The sequence below is a fragment of the Erinaceus europaeus genome, chromosome 12 (genome assembly GCF_950295315.1).
Source record: "Erinaceus europaeus chromosome 12, mEriEur2.1, whole genome shotgun sequence".
In the NCBI taxonomy this organism is placed as follows: Eukaryota; Metazoa; Chordata; class Mammalia; order Eulipotyphla; family Erinaceidae; genus Erinaceus; species Erinaceus europaeus.
This window is the reverse complement of record NC_080173.1, coordinates 73,907,630-73,933,983: the sequence shown is the minus strand read 5'-3', so window position 1 is coordinate 73,933,983 and position 26,354 is coordinate 73,907,630. Positions and strand designations below refer to the sequence as shown.

The 26,354-nt window shown below is 43.0% G+C and overlaps 1 protein-coding gene across 2 annotated transcripts in view; it reads left to right on the top strand.

Annotated features, from left to right (window-relative positions):
- Positions 1-11,431: 11,431 nt before the first annotated feature.
- The window catches only part of SUZ12 (SUZ12 polycomb repressive complex 2 subunit), a 77,073-nt gene continuing 62,150 nt past the window's right edge, over positions 11,432-26,354 (top strand). The window contains exons 1-3 of one of the 2 annotated variants that reach the window (XM_007530814.3): positions 11,432-12,213; positions 22,698-22,744; positions 22,828-22,892. In XM_007530814.3, the coding sequence (XP_007530876.1) occupies positions 11,937-12,213; positions 22,698-22,744; positions 22,828-22,892 (389 nt within the window). In that variant the 5' untranslated portion in view covers positions 11,432-11,936. The remainder of the gene's footprint in view (positions 12,214-22,697; positions 22,745-22,827; positions 22,893-26,354) is intronic. The other variant, XM_016191566.2, reaches the window with a different exon arrangement.

The window sequence follows — 26,354 nt, the reverse complement described above, 5'->3', positions numbered from 1 at the left end:
ACTACTTCTCAGATCATTAAGTTTTGCCCCTGCAAGTGGAGGTCAAGGGGGCTTGAACTCGAGTCCTTGAACACTGTAAAGTGTGTGCTCAACCAGGTGTACCACCACCAGGCCCTGAAAGTGCTCCTTATAGAATTTTTAAAAATTAATTTAATGTGTGTGTGTGAGAGAGAGATATTAGAGTACTGCCCAGCTCTGGCTTATGGTGGTGCTGGGGATTGAACCTAGGATCTCAAGAATGAAAGTCATTTGCAAAACTATTATGCTATGTCCCCAGCCATATTTATTACTTTGTAAGATAGATACAGAAAAGCAGAGAGAGAGAAAGTGAATGAGATCACAACACCAAAATGTGGTAGAGGCTAGTCTTAAGCCCGAGTTGCAAACATGGCAAAGTAGCACTCTATCCAAGTGAGCTATTTAACAGACTCTTCTCATACTCTGAAATAATAACCCAGTCATGTGTTGATTGTTCTTACTTCTAAATTTGTTGCAAAGTGGAACTTGAGAAAAAAATAGATTTTAAAAACAGAAATAGAATCAGAAGTATTTCTCTATTAAAAGAACTCTTCAAAGAATGTTCTTTGTAGAAAGTCCAACAAAATTAAAATTCCTTGGCCTCTGTACGTTAATGTGATCCTGATACACAGTACAGAAACAGTTTATCTTGATATTGTTGGAGTTCTTCTCTAAATTCTTTCTCTTACAGAGCTTCTGTGATAGAAATGGTTATAGAATTCTGATATATATATATATATATATATATTTTTTTTTTGCCTCCAGGGTTATTGCCGAGGCTGGGTGCCTGCACCACAAAGCCACTGCTCCTGGAGGCCATTCCCCCCCCCCCTTTTTTTTGTTACCTTGGTTGTTTGACTATTGTTGTGGTTATTATTATAGTTGTTATTGATGTTGTTGGATAGGTCAGAGAGAAAATGGAGAGAGGAGGGGAAGACAGAGAGGTGGAGAGAAAGAGAGACACCTACAGACCTGCTTCACTGCCTGTGAAGTGACTCCCCTGAAGGTGGGGAGCCAGAGGCTGGAACCGGGATCCTTCCCCTGGTCCTTATGCTTTGCCCCACGTGCGCTTAACCTACTGCGCTACCGCCCGACCCCCAGAATTCTGAGTTATGTTTTTTTCCCTTTTGTTATCCTACTTGTTTTACCATTGTTGTGGTTATTATTATTATTGTTGTTGTTACTGATGTCCTTGTTGTTGGATAGGACAGAGAGAAATGGAGAGAGGAAGGGAAGACAGAGAGGGGGAGAGAAAGATACCTGCAGACCTGCTTCACCGTCTGTGAAGCGACTCCCCTATATTCTCCTGGTAGTTGGAGTGGGGGAGACAACTACAGGCCTTATATTCTGTCACTAGAATAGTTTGTACTCTTTATGCCTGGAAAAATTATTATTATTATTTTTTTAACCAGAGCACTGTTCAGCTCTGGCTTATGGTGGTGTGGGGGATTGAACCTGGGACTTAGGAGCCTCAGGTATGAGAGTCTGTTTGCATAACCATTATGCTATCTACCCTCCACCCAAAAAATTATTTTAGATTATAAAAGCATTAAAAATATAACTCGGGGTCAGGTGGTAGTACAGTGGGTTAAGCACACGTGGCGCAAAGTGCAAGGACAGGCATAAGAATCATGGTTCGAGCCCCAGCTTCCCACCTGCAAGGGAGTTGCTTCAGCAGAGGTGTAGCAGGTCTGCAGATGTCTATCTTTCTCTCGCCCTCTCTGTCTTCCCCTCCTTTCTTCATTTCTCTCTGTCCTATCCAACAACGACGACATCAACAACAATAATAACTGCAACAATAAAAAAAAAGGGCAACAAAAAGGAAATATTTAAAAAATTTTAAAAAATGAATGGAATACAGTCCATGAAGGATGATAGATGACATAGTGGGGGTTGTATTGTTAAATGGGAAACTGGGGAATGTTATGCATATACAAACTATTGTATTTACTGTTGAATGTAAAACATTAATTCACCAATAAAGAAATAAATTAAAAAAAAAACTGAAAAAAGGGAGTCGGGCTGTAGCACAGCGGGTTAAGCACAGGTGGCGCAAAGCACAAGGACCCGCATAAGGATCCTGGTTCGAACCCCGGCTCCCCACCTGCAGGGGAGTCGCTTCACAAGCGGTGAAGTAGGTCTGCAGGTGTCTATCTTTCTCTCCTCCTCTCTGTCTTCCCCTCCTCTCTCCATTTCTCTCTGTCCTATCCAACAACGACAACAACAATAATAACTACAACAATAAAACAACAAGGGCAACAAAAGGGAATAAATAAAATAAATTTAAAAAAAAACTGAAAAAAAATGAATGGAATACAATAAAATAATTCTATTGTAACAATGGCAGTTGTAAAAAACAAGTTAATTATTGACATTGGAAGTAATTTTTCATGGTGTATATGAAAGCTTACAAAATCAAAAATGTGGGACATGAAGATAGCATAATGGTTACATAAGACTCTCATGCCTGAGGCTCTGAGATCTCAAGTTCAAACCCCCCCCTACACACACACATACACATATACACAACCATAAGCCAGAGCCTGCTCTGGTGAGAAAGAGGGGGAAAAAAAAATGAGGAGTAAGACCTGTAAGTATGTATCAAAAACAACTGCTGGAGTTCCAGCAATCTGCACCATACTTAAACAAACACAACTGCCAAGCTGTTTTATGGTCTTTCTCTCTGCATCTCTCTCAAAAATAAATAAATAAAATACTTAAAAAAAAAAAAAGAGAGACCACCTGCAGGGGAGTCGCTTCACATGCGGTGAAGCAGGTCTGCAGGTGTCTATCTTTCTCTCCCCCTCTCTGTCTTCCCCTCCTCTCTCCATTTCTCTCTGTCCTATCCAACAACGAACAACATCAACAATGGCAATAATAATAACTACAACAAGGGCAACAAAAAGGGGAAAAAAATGCCCTCTAGGAGTGGTGGATTCATGGTGCAGGCACCGAGCCCAGCAATAACCTTTGAGGGGGAAAAAAAAAAAAAGACCCCAAGTTCAAGTCTCTGGTCACCACATGTAGGGGGAAAGCTTCACGAGTGGTTAAATAGGGATGCAGGTGTCCCTCTGATCCCCTTTCCCTTCTTCTTCTACTTTTTTTTTTTACACATTTTATTTATTTATTAATGAGGAAGATAGGAGGAGAGAGAGAACCAGACATCACTCTGGCACATGTGCTGCCGGGGATTGAACTCAGGACCTCCTGCTTGAGAGTCCAAAGCTTTATCACTGTGCCACCTCCCAGACCACTTTTTTATTTTATTTTGTTTATTTAATTTTTTTTGAGAGAGAGATGCAGAGAGAGACACACAGAAAGAGAAACACCAGAGTATTGCTCAGCTCTGGTTTATGGTGGTGCAGGGATTGAACCTGTGATTTAGGAGCCTCAGGCATGAGAGCCTGTTTGTATAACCTTTATGCTGTTTCCCCAGCCTTCCTTTTCCCTTCTTAATTACTGTCTCTAGCTAATGATAAATAAATTAATAAATAGAATTTAAGATTTAGAAATAGTATCAGTAAAAAAAAAAAAAGAAAAGAAGAAAGAAAAGGAAAGAAGTAACATCAGGAGGGTCTAGCGGTAGCGCAGCGGTTAAGCACACACGGCTTAAAGCGCAAGGACGGGTGTAAGGATGTCGGTTCGAGCCCCCGGTTCCCGGTTCCCAACCTGCATGGGAGTCACTTCACAGGTGGTGAAGCAGGTCTGTAGGTGTCTTTCTCTCCCTCTCTCTGTCTTCCCCTCCTCTCTCCATTTCTCTCTGTCCTATCTAACAACGACGACATCAATAATAACTACAACAGTAAAAAACAAGGACAACAAAAGGGAAAATAAATAAATACATAAATTAAAAAAAAACTGGGCTGGGTGGTGGCACACCTGATTAACTGCACATGTTACAGTGCACCTGCAGTGGGAAAGCTTTGCAAGTGGTTTAGCAGTGTTATAGGTGTCTCCCTCTCTATCACCCCCTTCCCTCTAGATTTCTGGCTGTCTTTACCCAATAAATAAATAAAGATAATAAAAAAATTTAATTTATAACTTAGTCATTGTTTATGTGACCAATGTCACCACCAAAACAAAACAAAACAAAACCTCACACATAGTAATTTAATTAAAGCTATAAAAAGGCACTATAGGGGGCTAGGCAATACGCATATCCTTACAAGCTACAGGAGGATATGAGAGTTTTTGTTTTTTGCCTCCAGGGTTATTGCTGGGGCTTGGTGCCTGCACTAAGAATCCACTGCTCCTGGTGGCCATTTTTTCCGTTTTATTGGGTAGAACAGAGAGAAATTGAGAGGAGAGGGGCAGGTATATAGGAAGGGGAGAGAAAGATACCTGCAGACCTGCTTCACCACTTGTGAAGCGACCCCCGCCCCCAGGTGGGTTGTTGGGGGCTTGAACCAGGATCTTTCCGTGGGTCCTTGCACTTCGTACTATGTGCACTTAACCCAGTGTGCCACTGCCTGACCCCCAAGAGTTTTTAATCTCTTTTAGAGTCTGTTACATGTGTAAGAGAGGTTACAGGTAATTAACTTTATTGTCTATAATTGTTGTAGGGACAAGATACTTAATAAACATCAGTTTACTTAAACTTTTGTTAAAAATTTACTAGAAAACAAATTGTCCCACAGTCTTTTTTAAAATGGGAGTCAGGCTGTAACACAGCGGGTTAAGCGCACGTGGCACAAAGCGCAGGGACCGGCTTAAGGATCCCAGTTGGAGGCCCAGTCTCCCCACCTGCAGGGGAGTCGCTTCACAGGCGGTGAAGCAGGTCTGCAGGTGTCTATCTTTCTCTCCCCCTCTCTGTCTTCCCCTCCTTTCTCCATTTTCTCTCTGTCCTATCCAGCAATGATGACAACAATAATAATAACTACAACAATAAAACAAGGGCAACAAAAGGGAATAAATAAATAAATATAAAAAATCAAAAACAAAACAAAAATTATTTATTTATTTATTTATTTGGTAAAGACAGAGAATTTGAGAGGAAGAGGGAGATAGAGAGGGAGAGACAGGCAGAGGGACTCCTGCTGTTCTGTTTCACCACTCCTGAAGCTTTTCCCCTGTAGGAGGGGGCCAGGGGCTTGAACCTGAGCCCTTGGGCACTGTAATGTGAGCGCTTAACTAGGTGTGCCACTGCCTGGCCCCTTAAAATTTTTATTTATTTATTTATTTGCATCCAGAGTTATCTCTGGGGCTTGGTGCCTGAACTATGAATCCACTGCTCCTGCAGCCACTAAGCCCCACCCCACCCCATTTTATTGGATAGGACACAGAGAAATCGAGAGGGGAGGGGAAGACAGAATAGAGAGAGAATGATAGACACCTGCAAACTTGCTTCACCACTTGTGAAGTGACCCCCTCTGCAGGTGGGGAGCCAGGGGCTCGAACCCAGATCATTGCATAGGTCCTTCCACTTTATACTATGTGCACTTAACCCACTGTGCCACAGCCCGACTCCCCATTTTTTTTTCTTAATTTTTTAAATATCTTTATTTATTTATTGGATAGAGACAGTCAGAAATCAAGAGGGAAGAAGGAGAAAGGGAGAGTGACAGAGATACCTGCAGCCCTGCTTCACCACATAACACTTTCTCCCTGCAGGTAGGGGCCAGGGGCTCAAAGCCGGGTCCTTGTGCACTGTAACATGTATGCTCTTACCAGGTCCACCACCCTGAGGCACCCCCCCAATTTTCTTTTTTAAATAATCATAATAGCTGTTTCCAGAGGTCTATCTCCAAAAATCCAGGTCTAAATATTTTTTTATTTTGTAAATTGTTTAAAATTATCATTATTTGTTGGATAGAGACAGCCAGGAATCAAGAGGGTAGGGGAGATAGATAGGGAGAGAGAAAGAGAGACTCCTATAGCCCTGCTTCACCACTTGCAAAGCTTTCCCAATGCAGTTGGGGACCAGGGGCTCGAACATGAGTCCTTGAGCACTGTAACATGTGCGCTCAACCAGGTGTACCACCACCCGGTCCCAATATTTCAAATTTGCCTCAGGTGGTTTTCTTCCCTTATTAGTATCAAGTTTCTTCTTGTCCCAGGGGTTTCAACCATGGCTTACTACCATCATTAGTATATCGTTAGTTTACTCTAGATAAACAGACACACAAATCAGTGTCTTGTTACAAAAATCCCCTAACAGTGAATGTTCCATGGTTCTCATGTTTCTTTTGCCTCAACAAAAGAAATAATAATCAGTAAGCTGTTGATTTTTAAGTTTATAATAGAATTGTTAAAATTATTCCTTAACCCTATGTGAGGAAGCTTACTAGTAGTTTTACTTTAGAGTCATTTCATATTTTAAATCAAATTTGATGTTTCTCTAAAAAATTAAATATATGTATACATATATATATATATATTACTTTATTTTATTTTTGAGGGCGATGCAGAGAGAGAAAGACACAGAGAAATACCACTGCACAGCACAGCTCTGGCTTATTGTGGTGTGGGGGGATTGAACCTGGGACTTCGGAGCCTCAGGCATGACAGTCTCTTTGCATAACCATTATGCTAACTACACCTGTCTAAAAATTAAATATATTTATGTATTTATTTATGATAGACAGAAGGGGGAGAGAGAGAGAGAGAAAGCATCATTCTGGTACCGGGGATCTGAAGCTTGGGATAAAATCAGTACCTCATACTTGAAAGTATCAAGCTTTTTTTTTTTTTTTTTGTCTCCAGGGTTATTGTTGGGGCTCCATGCCTACACCACGAAGCCACTGCTCCTGGAGGCCATTTTTCCCCTTTTGTTGCCCTTGTTATTATTGTTGTTGTTGTTGTTGCTGTCGTTGTTGCTGGGTAGGACAGAGAGAAATTGAGAGGAGAGGGGACACAGAGGAGGAGAGAAGGACACCTGCAGGCCTGCTTCACTGCTTGGGAAGTGACCCCCGCATCCACCACCCCCCCCCCCCCCCGCAGGCGGGGCAGCTGGGGGCTCAAACACCCGTTCTTGTGCTTTGCGCTATATGCGCTTAACCCGCTTCGCTACCGCCCAGCTCCTCAGTATGAAACTATTTTTTTCATTATTATAAATTAATCCATTTATTACAGGCAAGTAATATTGCAGGTGGTAGCGCTTCTACTGGTCTTTCAACTCCTTCAGTCTTCTGATGGACTTTACTGTGACGGCATAGAAAGATAGACTCCTCAGGTGGTGCAAAGCACAAAGACCGGCATAAGGATCCTGGTTGGAGCCCCCGGCTCCCCACCTGCAGGGGAGTCGCTTCACAAGCGGTGAAGCAGGTCTGCAGGTGTCTATCTTTCTCTCCTCCTCTCTGTCTTCCCCTCCTCTCTCCATTTCTCTGTTCTATCCAACAATAATGACATCAACAACAACAACAATAAAACAACTAGGGCAACAAAAGGGAAAAAATAGCCTCCAGGAGCAATGGATTCATGGTGCAGGCACTGAGCCCCAGCAATAACGCTGGAGGCAAAAAAATAAAATAAAATAAAATAAATCTCTTTGCATAACAAGTATGCAATCTACCTCTACCTCTCTCCCTCTCTATCATAAATAATTTTTTTAAAGATTTTTATTTATTTATGAGAAAGACAGGAGAGAGAAAGAACCAGACATCACTCTGGCACATGTGCTGCTGGGGATTGAACTTGGGACCTTATGCTTGAGAGTCCAAAGCTCCATCACTCTGCCACCTCCTGGACCACTATCATAAATAAATTTTAAAAAGACAAGAAATCTTATATCTAGAGCTGGTGAAATAGCTCTCTTGAACAGTGGGCTGCTTTGTCATATATTTAGCCCAGGTTCAAGCCCAGACCCCACAGCATTGAAGGAAGCTTTGGTACTGTGGTGTCTGTCTGTCTCTCTGCCTCTCTACTTCTTGTATCTTAAAAAAAAAGCTTGATAATTAGGTTATTTTTCAACAAATGCATTCAATAATGATGGCTATTCATTTCAGCACAAGGGATTCAAGATTTACTGATCTCTCTTAACCTAAAATCATCTTGCCTCTTTAAAAAAAGATTAATTAGGGGGCCAGGTGGTAGCACAGTGGGGTAAGGATACATGCTGCAAAGTGCAAGGACTGGCCTAAGGATACTGGTTCAAGGCCCCCCCTCACCTGCAAGGGGGTCACTTCACAAGCGGTGAAGCAGGGCTGCAGGTGTCTTTCTCTCCCCCTCTGTCTTCCTGTCCTCTCTCTCTCTCTTTCTCTCTCTCTCGGGAGACAGATAGACACCTACAGCCCTGCTTCACCGCTTGTGAAGTGACCCCCCTGCAGGTGGGGACTGGGGGCTCAAACCTGTGTCCTTGTGCACTGTAACATGTGCACTCAGCCAGGTGTGCCAGGTGTGCCAACACCTGGGTCCCCTTCTTTTCTTTTTAAAGTCATACCTACACCTACTATTATTTTAGAGGTTCCTTCTTTTTTCCCCCTCTTCTCTGTCAGATCAGAGGAAACAATATCTGGGTTCCTCAGGTGTTTTCCAGATATGTCTCCCTTTCTTCCTTTTAGTAATGGTATAAGAACAAGATTCCTGATGCTTCAGGTCCTGGTGGAACTGATTTAGAGCCCTCTGGTCATCTACCCCTATCATTTATTTCTTTGGCAGTATGAACCAAAATTCTTTTTTGGGGTGCAGAAGGTGGGAATTATGGCTTCTGTAATTGCCTCTCTGCTGGACATGGACATTGGCAGGTTTATCTATAACTCGATGATCATCATTAAAAAAACACACAATTAAATGGCCTGGGAGGTGGTGGATAAAAGGCATGAGGTCCTGAGTTTGATTCCTGTAATTATATATGCCAGAGTGATATTCTATTCCTCTTTTTCTCTTCTTTCTCTCCCTCAGAAATAAATACTTATTCTACTGGGGATACTAAGGGTAATTTTATTCTGACTGCATTAGAACATAGAAATTATAATTCAGAAACCTGGGTCCAATTGACAGCATAGCCCACAAATGAGTAAGTCACATAAAGCATCTAAGCCTACTTTCTCATCTGCAAAAGGAAAATATCAATTTAATAAGACCATTATGAAAAAGTGAGATAACATACATAAAAAACACAGAGATAATAGTTGCAAAGATTTTAAATGATTGCTATTCTTTCCTTCAACACACACACACATCTAGTTCTTTACTAGAAAACATGAAAGATTGTACAGTGTCCTTAGCTTTTCACAACCAAACTATTTCTAGATGTGGCCATTAAGGCAAAAACAAAGACCTAGAAAGCAATTCCAATTTAGTGTGAGGCAGGGGATTAAATACATATATGTCACCGACAATGAATTGATGCAACATTATGTCTTAAAAGTAGTTACCACCCCAAGCTTAGAAATAACACAAATTAGACACCACAAAAATATGTAGCCCAGAGATTATCTGTAAATGTTTTACCTATAGAATGAAATCTGACTAAGAAAGTGGTACTGTAACCAAGATAGCCTTTCAATTAACTCTTAACATTTTGAGGGCAAAAAATGTTTTATTTTTAGTGTTCTACATCCTGTAAAAATGATATGAAAAGTAAGAATTTTTCGCACTTTCTCATAACATATTGATTGGCTTTGATTTTCATGACCAGTATTAGCTAGCTACCTTTATTAAAACCACACTCATGCTGAAGCATGACATTCTCAAAGAAAATGCCCTGTAAGGATATCCAAATCCTCTTTGTTCCACTTCTCTGTTCCTCTGTGACTTAGTCTTGACTGCACCTGTCCTCCCAACTCCACCCAAAATAAATGAGAACCGGTCATTTTGTTGGTTATATTTAGTGTTGGCCAACTAGCATTTGGCTTGTAAGTAGACATGTGACCTCGTGAGGTTTAATTCTCCAGATCCCGACTGAAGTGATGAAGCCTTATTTTCTTACCTTGTACAGGGGGAGAACGACAGTTATCAAGATCTAAAATTCCCAAGTCTCTGTAGAGTGGCATTAATCAAAGATGTCTTGTTTCAGAAATCTGAGAAAAGAAAAACATTTTTTTTTTTTGGAGGGGGGAATTTTGTAAAAGTACAAGTTTCAGAAAATAGTAAAACAAAAGAGCATCCTGAACTTTTTTGACTTATGAAAAATATGTGCTGCACATTGAATAACAACAGGTATATCCAATTTCAGATAAGAGGGGTATACCTAATTTCAGATGTCTTCTTGAGATGTCAAGTGTCACACTAAATGCATCATTTGTGGGGTTTCTTTTTCTTAAATTATTTATTGATTTTCCCTTTTGTTGCCCTTGTTGCTTTTTATTGTTGTTGTAGTTATTGTTGTTGCTGTTATTAATGTCGTTGCCGGATAGGACAGAGAGAAATGGAGAGAGGAGGGGAAGACAGAGAGAGAGGGGGAGAGAAAGATAGACACCTGCAGACCTGCTTCACCGCCTGTGAAGCGACGCCCGTGCAGGTGGGGAGCCGGGGGCTCGAACTGAACTGTGACTCTTTATGCTGGTCCTTGTGCTTTGCGTGGGGTTCCTTTTTCTAAGGTGACAAATACTTTCCTAAAAGCAGATGCATTTACACAACCATCCCCAAAAGCCATTTGTTTTACAAACCATGCTCCAGTCGTTAATAAAAGACCCAAAACGCATTTGAAAAACGTTGCATATGAAATGGTTGGGTCTTTAGATGGGCATACTTGAGGCTAACGTTTCCCTTCAGTATAAGAAGACCACAGAATTTGAATTGAAAGCACATCCCTTGAGTTCATTATGCTGAAACCAGAAATTCAAATCTTTTGTCAGCTCCACCGCAAACCAGCCCGGACCAGAGTCGGGCCTACGGGTCTTTTTTTTTTTTTTTTTTTTAAGACCCGCAGAACAGGGAATTTCATCGTCACGTCTTGAGTGCAGGAAGAATAGGATCTCCAGAGGCATGTGCGGACTTCTCAAGAAATCACCCGCATGGTCTCTCGGAGCTTTGATCTCGTGGGTGTGTGTGTTGGGGTGGGGGGCGGGGTGGAGATACAATTTCTGGGTTTTGATGCCACCTCGTTAAAAAGTCACACCTTCTCTGCGACGGAGCTGCAGCCTCGGGGGGCCACCCACCGAAACCACGGTCCCTCGGGTGAGAGGACGTGCCCGCCACACACAACTCGCTGCCGGCGCCGGGCGTCCGAGAGCAGCGGCCCCGGGGCCTCTCGCGGGTGGGTCCGGCCGAGCGCCGCGCGGGGCACGTGGGGACGGGCGGGCAGGGGTCGCGATCCCCGCCCCGGGAGTCCCTCAGAGCAGAAGCGACCCGACCAGCGGCTCAGGCGGGCTCCTTCCCCGGGAATTTAGGGAGTCGGAGATCATTAACGCATCTCAGTTCCCTTCGCAGGTCCCACGCCCCCCAATTCCTCAGAGGCCCGCTTCCCCTCAGGGGTCCCGACCCCCCCTGGGGGCGGTGGCCGACGACGCTGCGAAGGCGAGAAACGGCTCCCTAAGCCGCTCTCTGGGTCCCTCTCTGCCCACAATGCACCGGGGCCAGCAGGAAGGCCGCTCCGACCCCTAATTTTCCCGCGAATTCAGTTCAAAGAGGCGGCCGGGCCCGCGATCGGCAGCGCGCACGGGCCAACCAAGCCGCCCCTCTGCCAGAAGCGCCTCCGCGTGACTGACGGGGGAATCTGCGGGCCAATGGGCTGGGCGGCCGGGCGGCGCGCGCTCCCGCCGGCCAATCAGAGCGCCGGGCGGGGGGAGTGGGCGGAGCGAGAGCCAGCGTAGGGTGAGCAGCCTCCCGAGCAGAGCGGGGCTCTCAGGAGGAGACACTTTTTTTTTTCCTCCCTCCTTTCCCTCCTCTCCTCCTCCCTTCCCTTCCCCTCTCCTCCCCTCTCTCCTCCTTCCCCCCTCGGTCCGCCGGAGCCTGTTGGGGCGAGCGGTCGGCGGTGCAGGCGCTTACTCTCCGGGGCCGCCCGGCGGGTAGCTGGCGGGGAGGAGGCAGGAACCGCGATGGCGCCTCAGAAGCACGGCGGTGGGGGAGGGGGCGGCTCGGGGCCCAGCGCGGGGTCCGGGGGAGGCGGCTTCGGGGGTTCGGCGGCGGTGGCGGCGGCGGCGACGGCGTCGGGCGGCAAATCCGGTGGCGGGGGCTGCGGAGGCGGTGGCGGCTACTCGGCCTCTTCCTCCTCCTCGGCGGCGGCCGCGGGGGGGGCCGCGGTGTTGCCGGTGAAGAAGCCGAAAATGGAGCACGTCCAGGCTGACCACGAGCTCTTCCTCCAGGCCTTTGAGAGTGAGTATGTTTGAGGCTCCTCGGAGGGGCAGGAAGCCCCGCTCGGCTCTGCTCGGCTCTGCTCCGCCAGCGCCGAGGGGGGACGGCCGCCCGCCCGTGCCGGGGCCCCCTTCCTCCCCGAGAGTCCCCCGGGCTGGGGCAGTGGAGGGAGAGGTCTCTACCCCCCTGTCGGGATTTCGCACGGCGCAGGGTGGGGAGTCCCCCGAAACCCAGAGCCTTTGAGGGACGAGGAATAGGGGTCCCGGCGAGGCTCCTGACGAGAGGGTTAGATGGGTCCCCCACGTTCCCAGGCTCCTTTTAGGTGAGGAGTCGGAGCGAGGATGCTTGTTGTTGGACGCGTTTCGGACTGTAGAAGTGCGGGGGGGGGGGGGGTCGGTTGTAGGTTTTTAAGAAGCAAAACTGAAGCCAGCCTCTGTGTCTCTCTGAAGAGCTGCGTGGGATGAAATCGACCCAATTGTCACTAGTGTGCAGTGCCCCCCCCCCCCCCAGCTTGGTGCTGCTGCCGGCTGAACATGGCACCTTTCACGTCTAGCACCCGCCCATTTCTTGGACACATCAACTGAGACAGTGATGTTTAAACAACATCCCCGAGGTGGACCCGGAATTCTGCTCCTTGCACTTGTCTCAATTCCGGAACTTTTCTTTTTGTTTTTCTTTCTTTCTTTTTGTTTTTGTTTTAAATGACACTTTAGGTTTTTAAGGTCTGTTTTGAGAGCGCGCCCATGATTTAATTTGGAAAGGGAGGGAGGGGGCTGGGAATAAACAATAGAATTAGTTGGTATAAGAAAACATCTTAACAAGAGATAATCTGAAGTCTTTCTTCAGTGAATATTATGTCCTGATTGTTTACCTTTCTGCTTTCATGTAGATACTATAATTTGGAAAGTCTTTAATTACTAAATAGGTTGTAGAAACTTGAGCAAACTCGGCTGTACACCGAATGTCTTTATTTAGTTTTCCTGTGGCATATGTTAAGGGCATGGTATCAGCTGTGCTTGGAAAGAGGAATTACATTGTTTAATACCCTTCTTTTATTCTCCCTCATCAGTGCTTCATGAAATCCTAATAGTAATTTAGTATAAGAAATTTCCGTTTTATTCAAATATATTGAACCTCCTTGAAATTGGCAGCCTTACTTTTGTTGGCTGTGCATTAAAAAATGTGGGTGCTTTAATTTGGAGCTGCGCAAGTGCAGGTGACAGTAAACGTACATGTTTGTACCTCTTCTGAAATACCTGATTTCCTAACTAGGTTATTTGAAGCTAATACTTAATTTAGTAAAGCCTGAGTGAAAATTAAAAATACATATTTTCTAGATGTTATGAGAAGCCAGATTGTTTTAAGAAGGTTATTTTGCTTTCTGATGTTTTCATAGAACTGTTACTAAGAACTATATCTGGGGCTTGGGGAGATAGCATCTGGGCTATGCAAACAGACTTCCAGGCCTGAGGTTCCCAACTCTCAGTTCCAAAACTGAATTCAGTCCCCAGCATCACCATAAGCCACACTTGAGCCATGCTTTGGTAAAATACAAATAAACAAAACTGCATTTGCTCACAAAACTGACTCTTCTCTCATTTTGATTTTAGTTTCTGAGTTTGACCACTTAATGTATTTGTAAAATTTAGTTAATTTATTTATTTTGGATAGAGTCAGAAATTGGAAGAGAAGGGGAAGATAGGGAGAGAGACACCTGCGCAGTTGCTTCAACACTGCTTCACTGCTTTTGAGCTTCCCCTTTGCAGGTGGGGGACAAGGGGTCTCTGCATATTGTAACATGTGCACTCTGCCTGGCTCCCTAATACATTTGTTAAATGTGTGTGTGTGTGTCTGTATGTATGATGAAGATGGAGAGAAATTCGGAGGGAAAAGGGAGAGACATTTGCATTATTCACTGCTAGCAAAGATAGGGACTAGGGGCTTGATCCTTGTGCATTGTAACATGTGCACTCACTCTAGTGCCCCATTGCCCAGCTCCATATATTTGTTAATAAGTCAGAATAAAATCAAGCATAGATAATTTTGACTCTTCTTTATTAAAAACAAACCATGAGTACAGTCAATAAGTGGCACTACAGTATTAGTCTATATAATATTCTCTTTTTTAAAAGATTTCATTTATTAAAAAATTTTATTTTCCTTTTTTGTTGCCCTTGCATTTTTTTTCCATTGTTGTGGTTGTTGTTATTGATGTTGTTGTTGTCAGATAGGACAGAGAGAAATGGAGAAAGGAGGGGAAGACAGAGAGGGGGAGAGAAAGAGCTGCTTCACTGCTTGTGAAGCCGGCTCCCAGGGAGCCGGGGGCTCAGACCTTTAGTTTGGTGCCACCTGTGCTTAACCTGCTGTGCTACAGCCTGACCCCCAAGATTTTATTTCTTTATTTTAAAAAATATTTTATTTATATTATTATTATTAATATATTTATGTTTTCCCTTTTGTTGCCCCTTTTTTACTGTGGTAGTTATTGCTGTTATTGATGTCGTTGTTGGATAGGACAGAGAAATTGACAGAGGGGGAGAGAAAGATACCTGCAGACCTGCTTCACTGCCTGTGAAGCGACGCCCCTACAGGTGGGGAGCCGGGGGCTTGAACCGGGATCCTTATTGCCATTGCCGGTCCTTGTGCTTCGCGCCACCTGCGCTGCACTACCACCCAACTCCCTTATTTATTTATTAATGAGAAACATAGGAGGAGAGAGAAAGAGTCAGACATCACTCTGGTACTTGTGCTGTCGGGGACTGAACTCAGGACCTCATGCTTGAGAGTCCAATGCTTTATCCACTGCGCCACCTCCCGGACCACCAAGATTTTATTTATTAACGAGAAAGGAAGACAGACAAAACAAGACATCACTGGTACATATGCCGCCGGGGATTGAACTCCGGGATCTTGCGCCGGGGATTGAACTCCGGGATCTTATGCTTGATTAAGGTCAAGTTCTTGATTCTTGATCCATTGCGCCACATCCTGGACCACTATAAAATATTTTCTAATTTAATATTATTATTTTTAACCAGAGTACTGTTCAGCTCTGGCTTATGGTGATGCGGGGGGTTGAACCTGGGACTTTGGAGCCTCAGACAGGAGAGTCTGTTTGCATAACCATTATGCTATCTACCCTCCATATAATTTTTAAAAATATTTTATTTATTTATTAATGATAAACATAGGCGAGACAAAGAACCAGGCATCATCCTGGTACATGTGCTGCCAGGGATTGAACTCAGGACCTCATGCTTGAGAGTCTGATGCTTTATCTACTGTGCCACTTCCTTGACCTATAAAATATTTTCTATAACCTAATCTTTTTATAAGATTAAAAAAATTTTTTTTTCTTTACAAAATGCAGACACTGACAAGACCACAGGATAAGAGGGGTACAGTTCCACACAGGTCCCACCACCAGAACTCGGTATCCCATCCCCTCCCCTGATAGCATTCCTATTCTTTTTTTTTTTTTTTTTTTTTTTAATATTTATGTATTCCCTTTTGTTGCCCTTGTTGTTTAATTGTAGTTCTTATTGTTGTTACTGATGTGTCCTTGTTGGATAGGACAGAGAAATGGAGAGAGGAGGGGAAGACAGAGGGGGAGAGAAAGATAGACACCTGCAGACCTGCTTCACCGCCTGTGAAGCGACTCCCCTGCAGGTGGGGAGCCGGGGTTCGAACCGGGATCCTTTTGCCGGTCCTTGTGCTTTGCGCCACCTGCGCTTAACCCGCTGTGCTACAGCCAGACTCCCGCGCCACGTGCTCTTAACCCGCTGCGCTACCACTTGACTCCCTAGCAGTTTGATTTTAACTAAACTCAGCATTTCAGAGACTTGGCATTGACTTTTTTTTTTTTGCCTCCAGGTTTATTGCGGGGGGGGGGGGGGGGGGTGTTTCTCGGTGCCTGCACCAGGAATCCTGGAGACCATTTGTTCCCCTTTAGTTGCGCTTGTTGTTTTATCATTGTTGTGATTATTATTGTTGTTGTTGGATAGGACAGAGAGAAATGGAGAGAGGGGGAGAGAAAGATAGACACGTGCAGTCCTGCTTTACCGCCTGTGAAGTTGCAGGGGAGCCGGGGGGCTCAAACCGGGATCTCTACGCAGTGCCATGTGTGCTCAACCAGCTGTGCTACCGCCCTACACCCGGCATTGACTTTTTGTTTGTTTCTATAAAGATTTTATTACTGAGAGAAAAAAAGATAATCACTATAGTACATGTGCTGCTGGGGATTGAATTTAGGATCTCATGCTTTATCCACTGCACCACTTCCTGGACTGCAAGCTTTTATTTACTAATATACGATTGAGAAGTGTGGGAGAGGGGATGCGAGAGAAAGTGAACCAGAACATCACTGTGGCACGTGGGATGCCAAGAAGGGAATGAGGGAACTCATGCTTCTAATTTTAGCACCATACTACCGTACTCCGTCTTTACCCCCCCCTTTAAAAGATTTATTTATTAATGAGAGAGTACTAAATCATTCTAGCAGAGCATCACTTTACTTTTAAAAAATATTTTATTTATTTATTAATGAGAGGAATAAGAGGGGAGAGAAAAAGAACCAGCTATCAATCACTCTGGCATATGTGCTCCAGGAGACTGAACTCAGAACCTAATGCTTGAGAGTCCCAACATTTTATCCACTGTGCCACGACCTGGACCACTGTATATGTGTGTGTGTGTGTGTGTTTGTGTGTATGTGTGTGTGTGTATATATATATATATATATAGTTGTAGTTATTGATGTCATAGTTGTTAGAACAGACAGAAATGGAGAGAGAACGGGAAGGGAGGGGGCAGAGAAAGACACCTACAGATCTGCTTCACTGCCTGTGAAGGGACTCCCCTGTATGTGGGTGGGGGGCTCGAACCAGGATACTTAACTCTGTTCCTTGCGCTTTTGCACCATGTGCGGTTAACCCACTGCGCTACCACAGGGCTCGCACTTGTTTTGTTTTTTAACAGAGCACTGCTCTGAAGTATGTTGGTGCAGGGGATTGAACCCGGATTTTTTGGAGCCAGCCTCAGGCATGAGAGTCTCTTTGCATAACCATTATGCTATCTACCCCTGCCCACAGAGCATCACTCTGGCATATACAGTGGTGGGGATCAAGCATAAGACCTCATACACACCTACTGTGAAATCTGTTGATTTCTTAAAATACATATATTGGGGTAGTAATTACACGTTAAAGCAATATTTACATTAAGCGAAATAAAATTTTGGAACTGTAACAACTTCATTAAAATTTAACTATAGTTTGTATTTCAATTTCAGTATTGAGACTGATTCATCTGTATTGGGATCTCTAGGAGAGGGGTTCATTCCACTTTAGATGACTGTCACTTTATGTATTTTTACTACCATTTTTTTTTAAATGCTTTTGAGAAGATTCCACTGCTCCTTACAGTATCTTTAAAGAATCGGGGTTGGGCAGTAACACAGTGGGTTAAGCACACATAGCGCGAAGCACAAGGACCAGCATACGGATCCCAGTTTGTGCCCCCAGCTCCCCACCTGCAGTGGGAAGCATATCTTCAGGTATCTGTCTTTCTCTCCCTCCTCTCTTGATTTCTTTGTCCTATACAACAATAATAATGACAACAAGGTTAACAAGAAGAGTAACAAAAAAAAAAAAGAAAGAAAAAATGGCCTCCAGGAGCAGTGGATTCGAAATGCAGGCACCAAGCCCTAAGTAATAACCCTGGAGGCAAAAAATAATCAGCATCACATGATGCCTGGAATTAATTTGGGACCTTATACTTGGGAGTCCACCATTTTATTCACTGATACTTCTTGGGCCCCTTGTTGTTATTAAGTTGAAAGATAGGAAGATGGGCGGAGGGTAGATAGCATAATGGTTATGCAAACAGACTCTCATGCCTGAGGCTCTAAAGTCCCAGGTTCAATCCCCCCCCCCCCACCATAAGCCAGAGCTGAACAGTGCTCTGGTTAAAAGAAAAGGAAAAAAAGAAGAAGAAGAAAGATAGGAAGAGAGGAGAGACACTAGAGCTGCTTCAAAGACCATTTAGAAATTTTATTTTTGGGGCCAGGCTGTGGGCACACTTGGTTAAGTGCACACATTACTGGGCACAGGTACTCGGGTTCAAGCCCGACTTGCAGGTGGAGTGGTGAAGCAGTGCTGCAGGTGTCTCTGTCTCTCTCCCAGTCTGTCTCCTTCTTTCCAATTTCTTTTGTCTCTGGAATAATATATATTATTATACATTATATGATACACACACACACATATTGCCTCCAGGGTTATTGCTGGGGCTCAGTGCCTGCACTACGAATCCACTGCTCCTGAGGCTGTTTTCCCCCTTCTGTTGCCTTTGTTGTTTATCATTGTTATTGCTGTCATTGTTATTGGATAGGACAGATTTGAGAGAACAGGAAGATGGGGGGGGAATAGACACTTGTAGACCTGCTTCACCACTTGTGAAGCAACCCCCCCCCCCCCCCCGAGGTGGGGAACCAGGGGATTTTTTTTTTTTTTAATTTTTTTTTTTTTTCCTCCTCCAGGGTTATTGCTGGGCTCGGTGCCTGCACCATGAATCCACCGCTCCTGGAGGCCATTTTTCCCCCCTTTTGTTGCCCTTGTTGTAGCCTCGTTGTGGTTATTATTATTGCCCTTGTTGACGCAATTCGTTGTTGGATAGGACAGAGAAATGGAGAGAGGAGGGGAAGACAGAGAAGGGGAGAGAAAGATAGACACCTGCAGACCTGCTTCACCGCCCGTGAAGCGACCCCCCTGCAGGTGGGGAGCCGGGGGCTCGAACCGGGATCCTTTCGCCGGTCCCTGCGCTTTGCGCCACATGCGCTTAACCCACTGCGCCACCACCCGACCCCCTTGAACTGGGATTTTTATGCTGGTCCTTGTGCTTTGCACCATGTGTGCTTAACCCTCTGCGCTACCACCCAGCTCCCTAATATATATATATTCCCTGTTGTTGCCCTTGCTTTTTTATTGTCGTCGTCGTTGTTGGATAGGACAGAGAGAAATGGAGAGGGGAGGGGAAGACAAAGGGGGAGAGAAAGACAGACACCTGCAGACCTGCTTCACCGCCTGTGAAGCGACTCCCCTGCCAGTTAAGATCTCACTCAGAACTGGTTTAACGCTTTCTGAGAGCTCTGGCTGCTGCCTGAGCAGAGGAAAAAAGCTGGATCTTTTGGGGTTTTCTTTTTAGGCGGAGCCAGGGCTTGAACCAGGATCCTTATCCCAGTCCTTGCGCTTCGTGCCACGTAGGCTTAACCCACTGCACTACAGCCCAACTCCTAAAAATATTTTTATAAAAAATTTTATTTTGGCAGCCAGGTGGTGGTATACCTAGTTGAGCTCACATGTTGCCATGTCCAAGGACCAGGGTTCAAGCCCCCCAGTTCCCACTTTTAGGGGGAAAGTTTCATAAGCAGTGAAGAAGTGTTTTTCTCTATTTTTCTTTTTCTGTATGTGTGTGTATATATCCCCTTCCCTCTTGATTTCTGTCTCTAACCAATAAATAAATAATTTAAACGAAATTTTATCTTGTTTTTAAAAATATTTTATTATTGATGAAGATAACCAGAGAGAGTAAGAACCAGGTGGTGGGGGCCCCGACTAGCACAGTGAGTTAAGTGCAAAGACCAGCTTAAGGATCCCTGTTCAAGCCCCCTTGCCCCCGCATGGGGGGGGTCACTTCACAAGTGGTGAAGCGCAGGTCTGCAGGTGTCTTAATTTCCTCTCCCACCCTGTCTTCCCATTCTCTCTTGATTTCTCCCTGTCCTATCCAACAGCAACAACAGTGAAAACAATTAACAACAATGGAAAAAAGATGGCCACCAGGTGCAGTGGATTCATGGTGCAGGAACCAAGCCCCAGTCATAACCCTGGAGATTAAAAAAAAAAAAAAAAAAAAAAGAACCAGACAACACTCTGGTACATGCGCTGCTGGGGATTGAACTTGGGACCTCAAGTATGCAAGTCCTGTGCTTTATCACTGATCCACCTCTGGGACCACTCATTTATTTTCTTTTTTAAATTTTTTTTTATTATCTTTATTTATTTATAGAATAAAGACAGAAGTCGAGAGGGAAATAGGGTGAAAGACAGAGAGATATCTGCAGCACTGCTCTACCACTTGTGAAGCTTTTCCCCTGCAGGTAGGGACTGGGGGCTCGAACCCAGGTCCTTGCACAATGCGCTCAACCAGGTGTGCCACTACCTGGCCCCCCTTTCATAATTAATTTTCCTCCAGGGTTATCGCTGGGGCTCTATGCCTACACTATAAATGCACTGTGCGTGGTAGCCTTTTTACCCATTTTATTGGATAGGAGGACAGAGAAATTGAGAGAAATGGGGAAGATAGAGAGGGGGAGAGAAAGATAGACACCTGCAGACCTGCTTCACTGCTTGTGAAGTGATATCCCCCCCCAAAGGTGGGGAAGCTGGAGGCTCAAAATGGGACCCATACGAGTCTTTGAGCTTCATTATGTGTGCCTAACCCAGTGTGCCTCTGCCCAACCCTGACCACTTATTATCTTTTCCTTTTTTTAAATTTTATTACTAAAAAAAAATGCTGAGGCTGAACTTCACTTGGTTTTTTATAAGAGATAAGATATATAAAAAGAAACTACTATATATATCTTTCTCTCTTTATTAAATTTTTCTTATATTTTTCCTTTTGTTGCCCTTGTTTTTTATTTTTTAGTGTTGTAGTTATTATTGTTGTAGTTGATGTCATTGCTGTTGGATAGGACAGACAAATGGAGAGGGGGGGAGAGAAAGACAGACACACCTATAGACCTCCTTCACCACTTGTGAAGCGACCCCCCTGCAGTGGGGAGCCGGGGGCTTGAACCAGGATCCTCATACCAGTCCTTGCGCTTTGCACCACATGTACTTAACCTGCTGCACTCCCTCTTCCACAGCTCCTGGTGGCCCTTTTTTTTCTTTTCATTCCATAGGACAGTAATTGAGAGGGGCAAGGAAGGAGAGGGAGAGAAAGATATCTGCAGGTCTGCTTCACTGCCCCTGAAGTGTCGTGGCACCTGGTTGGAAGCAAGGGCTCAAATCCGGGTCCTTATTCCTATCCTAGTGCATTTAACTGGGTGTGTCACCATATGGTCTGGCTGTAAATATATTAAAAGAATAATTACCTAGTGTGGTCTGGGTGGTGGCGCAGTGATAAAGCTTTGGACTCTCAAGCATGAGGTCCCGAGTTCCATCCCCAGCAGCACATGTGCCAGAGTGATGTCTGGTTCTTTCTCTCTCCTCCTGTCTTTCTCATAAATAAAATCTTTTTTTTTTAAAAAAAGAATAATTATCTAATAAGAGGACAGGCTGAAGCCCCCCACTCAAATGCTGAGTCTTGTAAGCCAACTTTAGATAAAAAAAAAGAATTATTTCAGTTCTACATTCAAACTAGTTTACAAGCAGCTGCCTTAGTAATGCAGGGTTTAGTAAGATTCAGGGTGGTCCAGGAGGTGGCACAGTGGATAATGTTGAACTCTCAAGCAGCAAGTTTGAGTTCAGTCCCCTACATTACATGTGCCAAAGTGATATTCTGGTTCTCTTTCTTTCTTCCCTTTTATACCCCACCCATTAACAAATCTTAAAAAAGTAAAAAAAAAAAAAAAAAAAAAAAGAAAGAAAAAACCAGATAACAAAAACACAAGATTTAGGCAGCCTTAAACTAGAAGTAGATTTAGATTCAGCCCTGCTTCCACATCACTGGAGGGTGCTTCAGTGCCACAGTGTCTTTCCCTCTTTCTGTACGTCTCTTTTTATTTGGGAAAACTTGACTCAGTGGTAACGTCCTGGTAATAACAATATATAGAAATAGATATACATTATATAGATATATGAGATCATTATATAGATAATGAGTGCAACAAAAGGAAATAAATATAAAAATATATATTTTAAAGAAATAGATATACAGATAATGGTTGTAAATGATGACGAGCAAATGGCTTAGTGAGTAAAGTTTAAGACTTAGTGTAGGTCTGAGACCCCAGACTCTGTCCCCAACAAATCATATACCTGTGCTCTGAGGTTTGAAAAGCTCTACTACTCTCTTGTGAAATAAGTCTTTAAAATAAAGTACGATAAATGTTGGTGAAATTTGTGGATTATACTATTATACTATTTGTGGATTATACTATAGATTATATTATCTTTTTATTATTTATTTATTTTTATTTTTGAGAGAGATGCAGAGAGACAGTGAGAAACACCAGAGCACTGCTCAGCTCTGGCTTATGGTGGTGCGGGGGATTGAACCTGGGAATTGGGAGCCTCAGGCACGAGAGTTTCTTTGCATAACCATTATGCTATCTATCCCCACCCAGATTATACTCTTTTACCATGCATACCAGTTTCCTTAATTTGGGACATGACTTCCATATTAGGTAGTTACTGACTAGGTACATGAGGTTTTTGTTTGTTTGTTTATTTTGGCCATTTAGGTAAGTACATTTAGATAACATTTGAATTTTGTTTCCTGTTACCTAGAACCGACGCAGATCTATAGATTTCTTCGAACTCGAAATCTTATAGCAGTAAGTAATCAACAAAATTCATCAGTATTATTTTTTCTTAGAATTTCACTGTTTAATTTTAATATTTTAAAACTTTTTTATAGCCAATATTTTTGCACAGAACTCTTACGTATATGTCTCATCGAAACTCCAGAACAAACATCAAAAGGTACATTTTATGAATCTTATTTCAAGTTGATCAAACCATGTTAAAGCTATGTTTTAAAGTACTATATATTAGGGATTAAATATACAACTGAGGCAAAAGAGTGGCATATTAAGTTGATTACAAAGCTGCTTTTAGTATTTTTCTAGATACTTGTTTATAACTTGTTTTCCCCCAGTAGAAATGATTTAATGGGAAATTGAGCAAAGTGATTTTACTGACATATGCTTTCACCATGTTACTAGTTATGGTCAAGTTTGGTAGAAGTTGAGAGTTTAAGGTGTTTTTTTTATATATATATTTTATTTACTAATGAGAAGGATAGAAGAGAGAACCAGACATCACTCTGGTACATGTACTGCCAGGGATCAAACTCAGGACCTCATGCTTCAGAATCTTAAGCTTTATATCCACTGGACCACAGGTATTTAAGTATTTACCAAAGGGCTCTGGAATTCTTGGACACATATCTAACAAATCAATTTAAAAATATTTTTATATGTCTAACAATAAGGAATCCATTTCTGTAATGACAGAAAAATTTCATTCAGTATCTTTGTAGTTTTTATTGGAGTCAATAGGAAGTTATTCTTAACACTTAATCTTAAAGTGAGATACTGGAGTTTTTCCTTATTTCATTGTAATATTTAATGTTTAAACAGTGTATTTACAGAATACTGGTTTCCTACCCTAAATGTAAGTTTATTGAGCATATTAAGTGAACTGTTCTAAAGAGAGGTAAGGTACTTAAATGAATAAAATATTTTGTTGACTAGTCCATCACCTCCTCCCTATTCATTTAAGTACCTTGCATGTTTCACCTATTAAATGCAATGGTCTAGATCCAGAAAGATCACCAGAAAACACATCATTTCAATCCTTCAACATACATATAGATATATCTACAATGCCATTATGTCTTGCTACACAAAACACAGTGCCTACTTAGGAACCTGTAGGAATCTCCAAATAGTTTATTTAAATTTGCTGTGGTAATTTAATAGTTCCAATTAAAAGTTCTCTCTTTAGAACAGTTCACTTAATATGCTCAATAAACTTCCTATTTCATTGTTTGATCTATGATAGGGCAGATAGTAAATATTTTAGGTTGGTTTTTAAATTTTTTAAAAAAAAAATTTATTTACTTATTTATTAATGAGAAACAGGAGGAGAGAGAAAGAGCCAGACATCACTCTGCCGGGGATTGAACTCAGGACCTCATTCTTGAGAGTCCAATGCTTTATCTGCTGCACCACCTCCCGGACTACATATTTTAATTTTTGTAAGCCAGAATGCAAGATGTGAGGACATCAGGTAGGATAGTAGCTACTGATAGAAACAAGAAAAAACAAATTGGTCCACAACCACAAAACTCTTAATGTTCTGCTTTATCAAATTAATTGCAAATATTTAGCTGAAAAATCATTTTTAATTTATGGGCTGCACAAAAGTAAATAGGCTGGATATAGATCAATTGTTGATCCTCAGTTTGGTATATATAAATATAGAATTCAGTATTTTTGTTTGTATGTTTATTGGGTAGAAATAGTGAAGGGGAAGGTAGGGAAGGAAAAAAACCTGTAGCACTGCTTCACCACTCATGAAGTTCATTCATACACATGGGGCCTATGGGCATGAACCAGGTTCCTTGTACATTGCAATGAGCTCTCAACCAGGGTCACTACCACCTGGCTTATTTATTTTAAAATTTTTATTTATTAATGAGAAAGATGAGAAAGAACCAGACATCACTCTAGTACATGTGTTGCCACCAGGGATTGAACCCAGGACCTCATGCTTGAGAGAGTCCAGTTGCTTTATCCAACGTACCACTTCCTGGACCACTTTATTTAACCAGAGTACTGCTTGACATTAACTTATGGTGGTTCTGGTGATTGATCTTGGGATCTTGGAGCCCCAGGCATGAAAGACTTGCATAATAACCATTATGCTTGCTCTCTGACCTTGAGTATTTTTTTTTTTCAAATTGCCACCAGGGTTATCACTGGGGCTCTCTATAGACCTCTACAAAGTGCCACTCCTAGTGTCCATCTTTCCTTTTTACTAAATATTTATGAGAAATGATAGGAGAAAGAATCAGATATCACTCTGGTATATGTGCTCTTGGAGATTGAACTCAGGACCTCATGCTTGAGAGTCTAATGCCTTATCTGCTGCGCCACCTCTCAGACCACTTCTTTTCTTTCCCTTTCTTTCAATTTATATCTTTTTTTGATAGGACAGAAAATTTGAGAGAGGAGAGGGAAAGGCACCTTCAGTATGTACTTCACCACTCATGAACGTTCTGCATTATAGGTGGGGAGCCCCTGCTCGACCCAGGTCCTTGCGCTTAACCAGGATTGTTTTTTAATGTTTTATTTCTTTTTTAATGAGATAGATAGAAAGATGGAGAAAGACTGGGCAGGGGTAGATAGGGTAATGGTTATGCAAAGGGACTCATGCCTGAGGCTCCAAAGTCCCAGGTTCAATCTCCCGCACCACTCTAAGTTAGAGCTGAGCAGTGCTGTGGTATAAAGAAAATAAAAAAAGATGGAGAAAGACCAGAGTACTGCTCAGCCCTGGCTTATATTGTGGTATAGACGATTAAATCTGGGACCTGAGAGGCTCAGGCATGAAAGCCTTGTCTTTAACCACTATGCTGTCTCCCCCATCCCAGCATTATTATTAAACATTTTACTTATTTATTAAGAGGAGGAGGAAGAGAAAGAATCAGACATCATTCTGGTACTACTACTTCTGAGAATCAATTTAGGAGGACATCACTTTTTTTTTTTTTTTTTAAACCAGAGCACTGTTCAGCTCTGGTTTATGTTGGTGCAGGGGATTGAACCTGGGAGCCTCAGGCATGAGTCTCTTTGCATAACCATTATTCTATCTGCCTCTGCCCTGGGACACCATTCTTGAGATTCCACTGGTTTATCTTATGCACCACCTCCCTGACCACCCACCTTCAGAAAACTTAAGTGTCCACCCCCCACCCCCTAAAAAGCACAGCACAGCACAGCACAGCACAGCACAGCACAGCACAGCACAGCACAGCACAGCACAGCACAGCACAGCACAGCACAGCACAGCACAGCACAGCACAGCACAGCACAGCACAGCACAGCACAGCACAGCACAGCACAGCACAGCACAGCACAGCACAGCACAGCACAGCTCTGGTTTATGGTGTAGGAGGTTTAACCTAGAACCTTGGAGCCTCAGGCTATCTACACCCTGCCCAGTATTTATTTATTTAATTTTTTATTTATGAAAAGGGAATACTGACTAAACCATAGGATAAGAGGGGTACAACTTCAGTTTCCACCACCAGAACTCTGTATCCCCTCCCCTCCCCTGATAGCTTTCCTTTTTTTTTTTCCTTTTTTTTTTAATATTTTATTTATTTATTCCCTTTTGTTGCCCTTGTTGTTTTATTGTTGTAGTTATTATTGTTGTCGT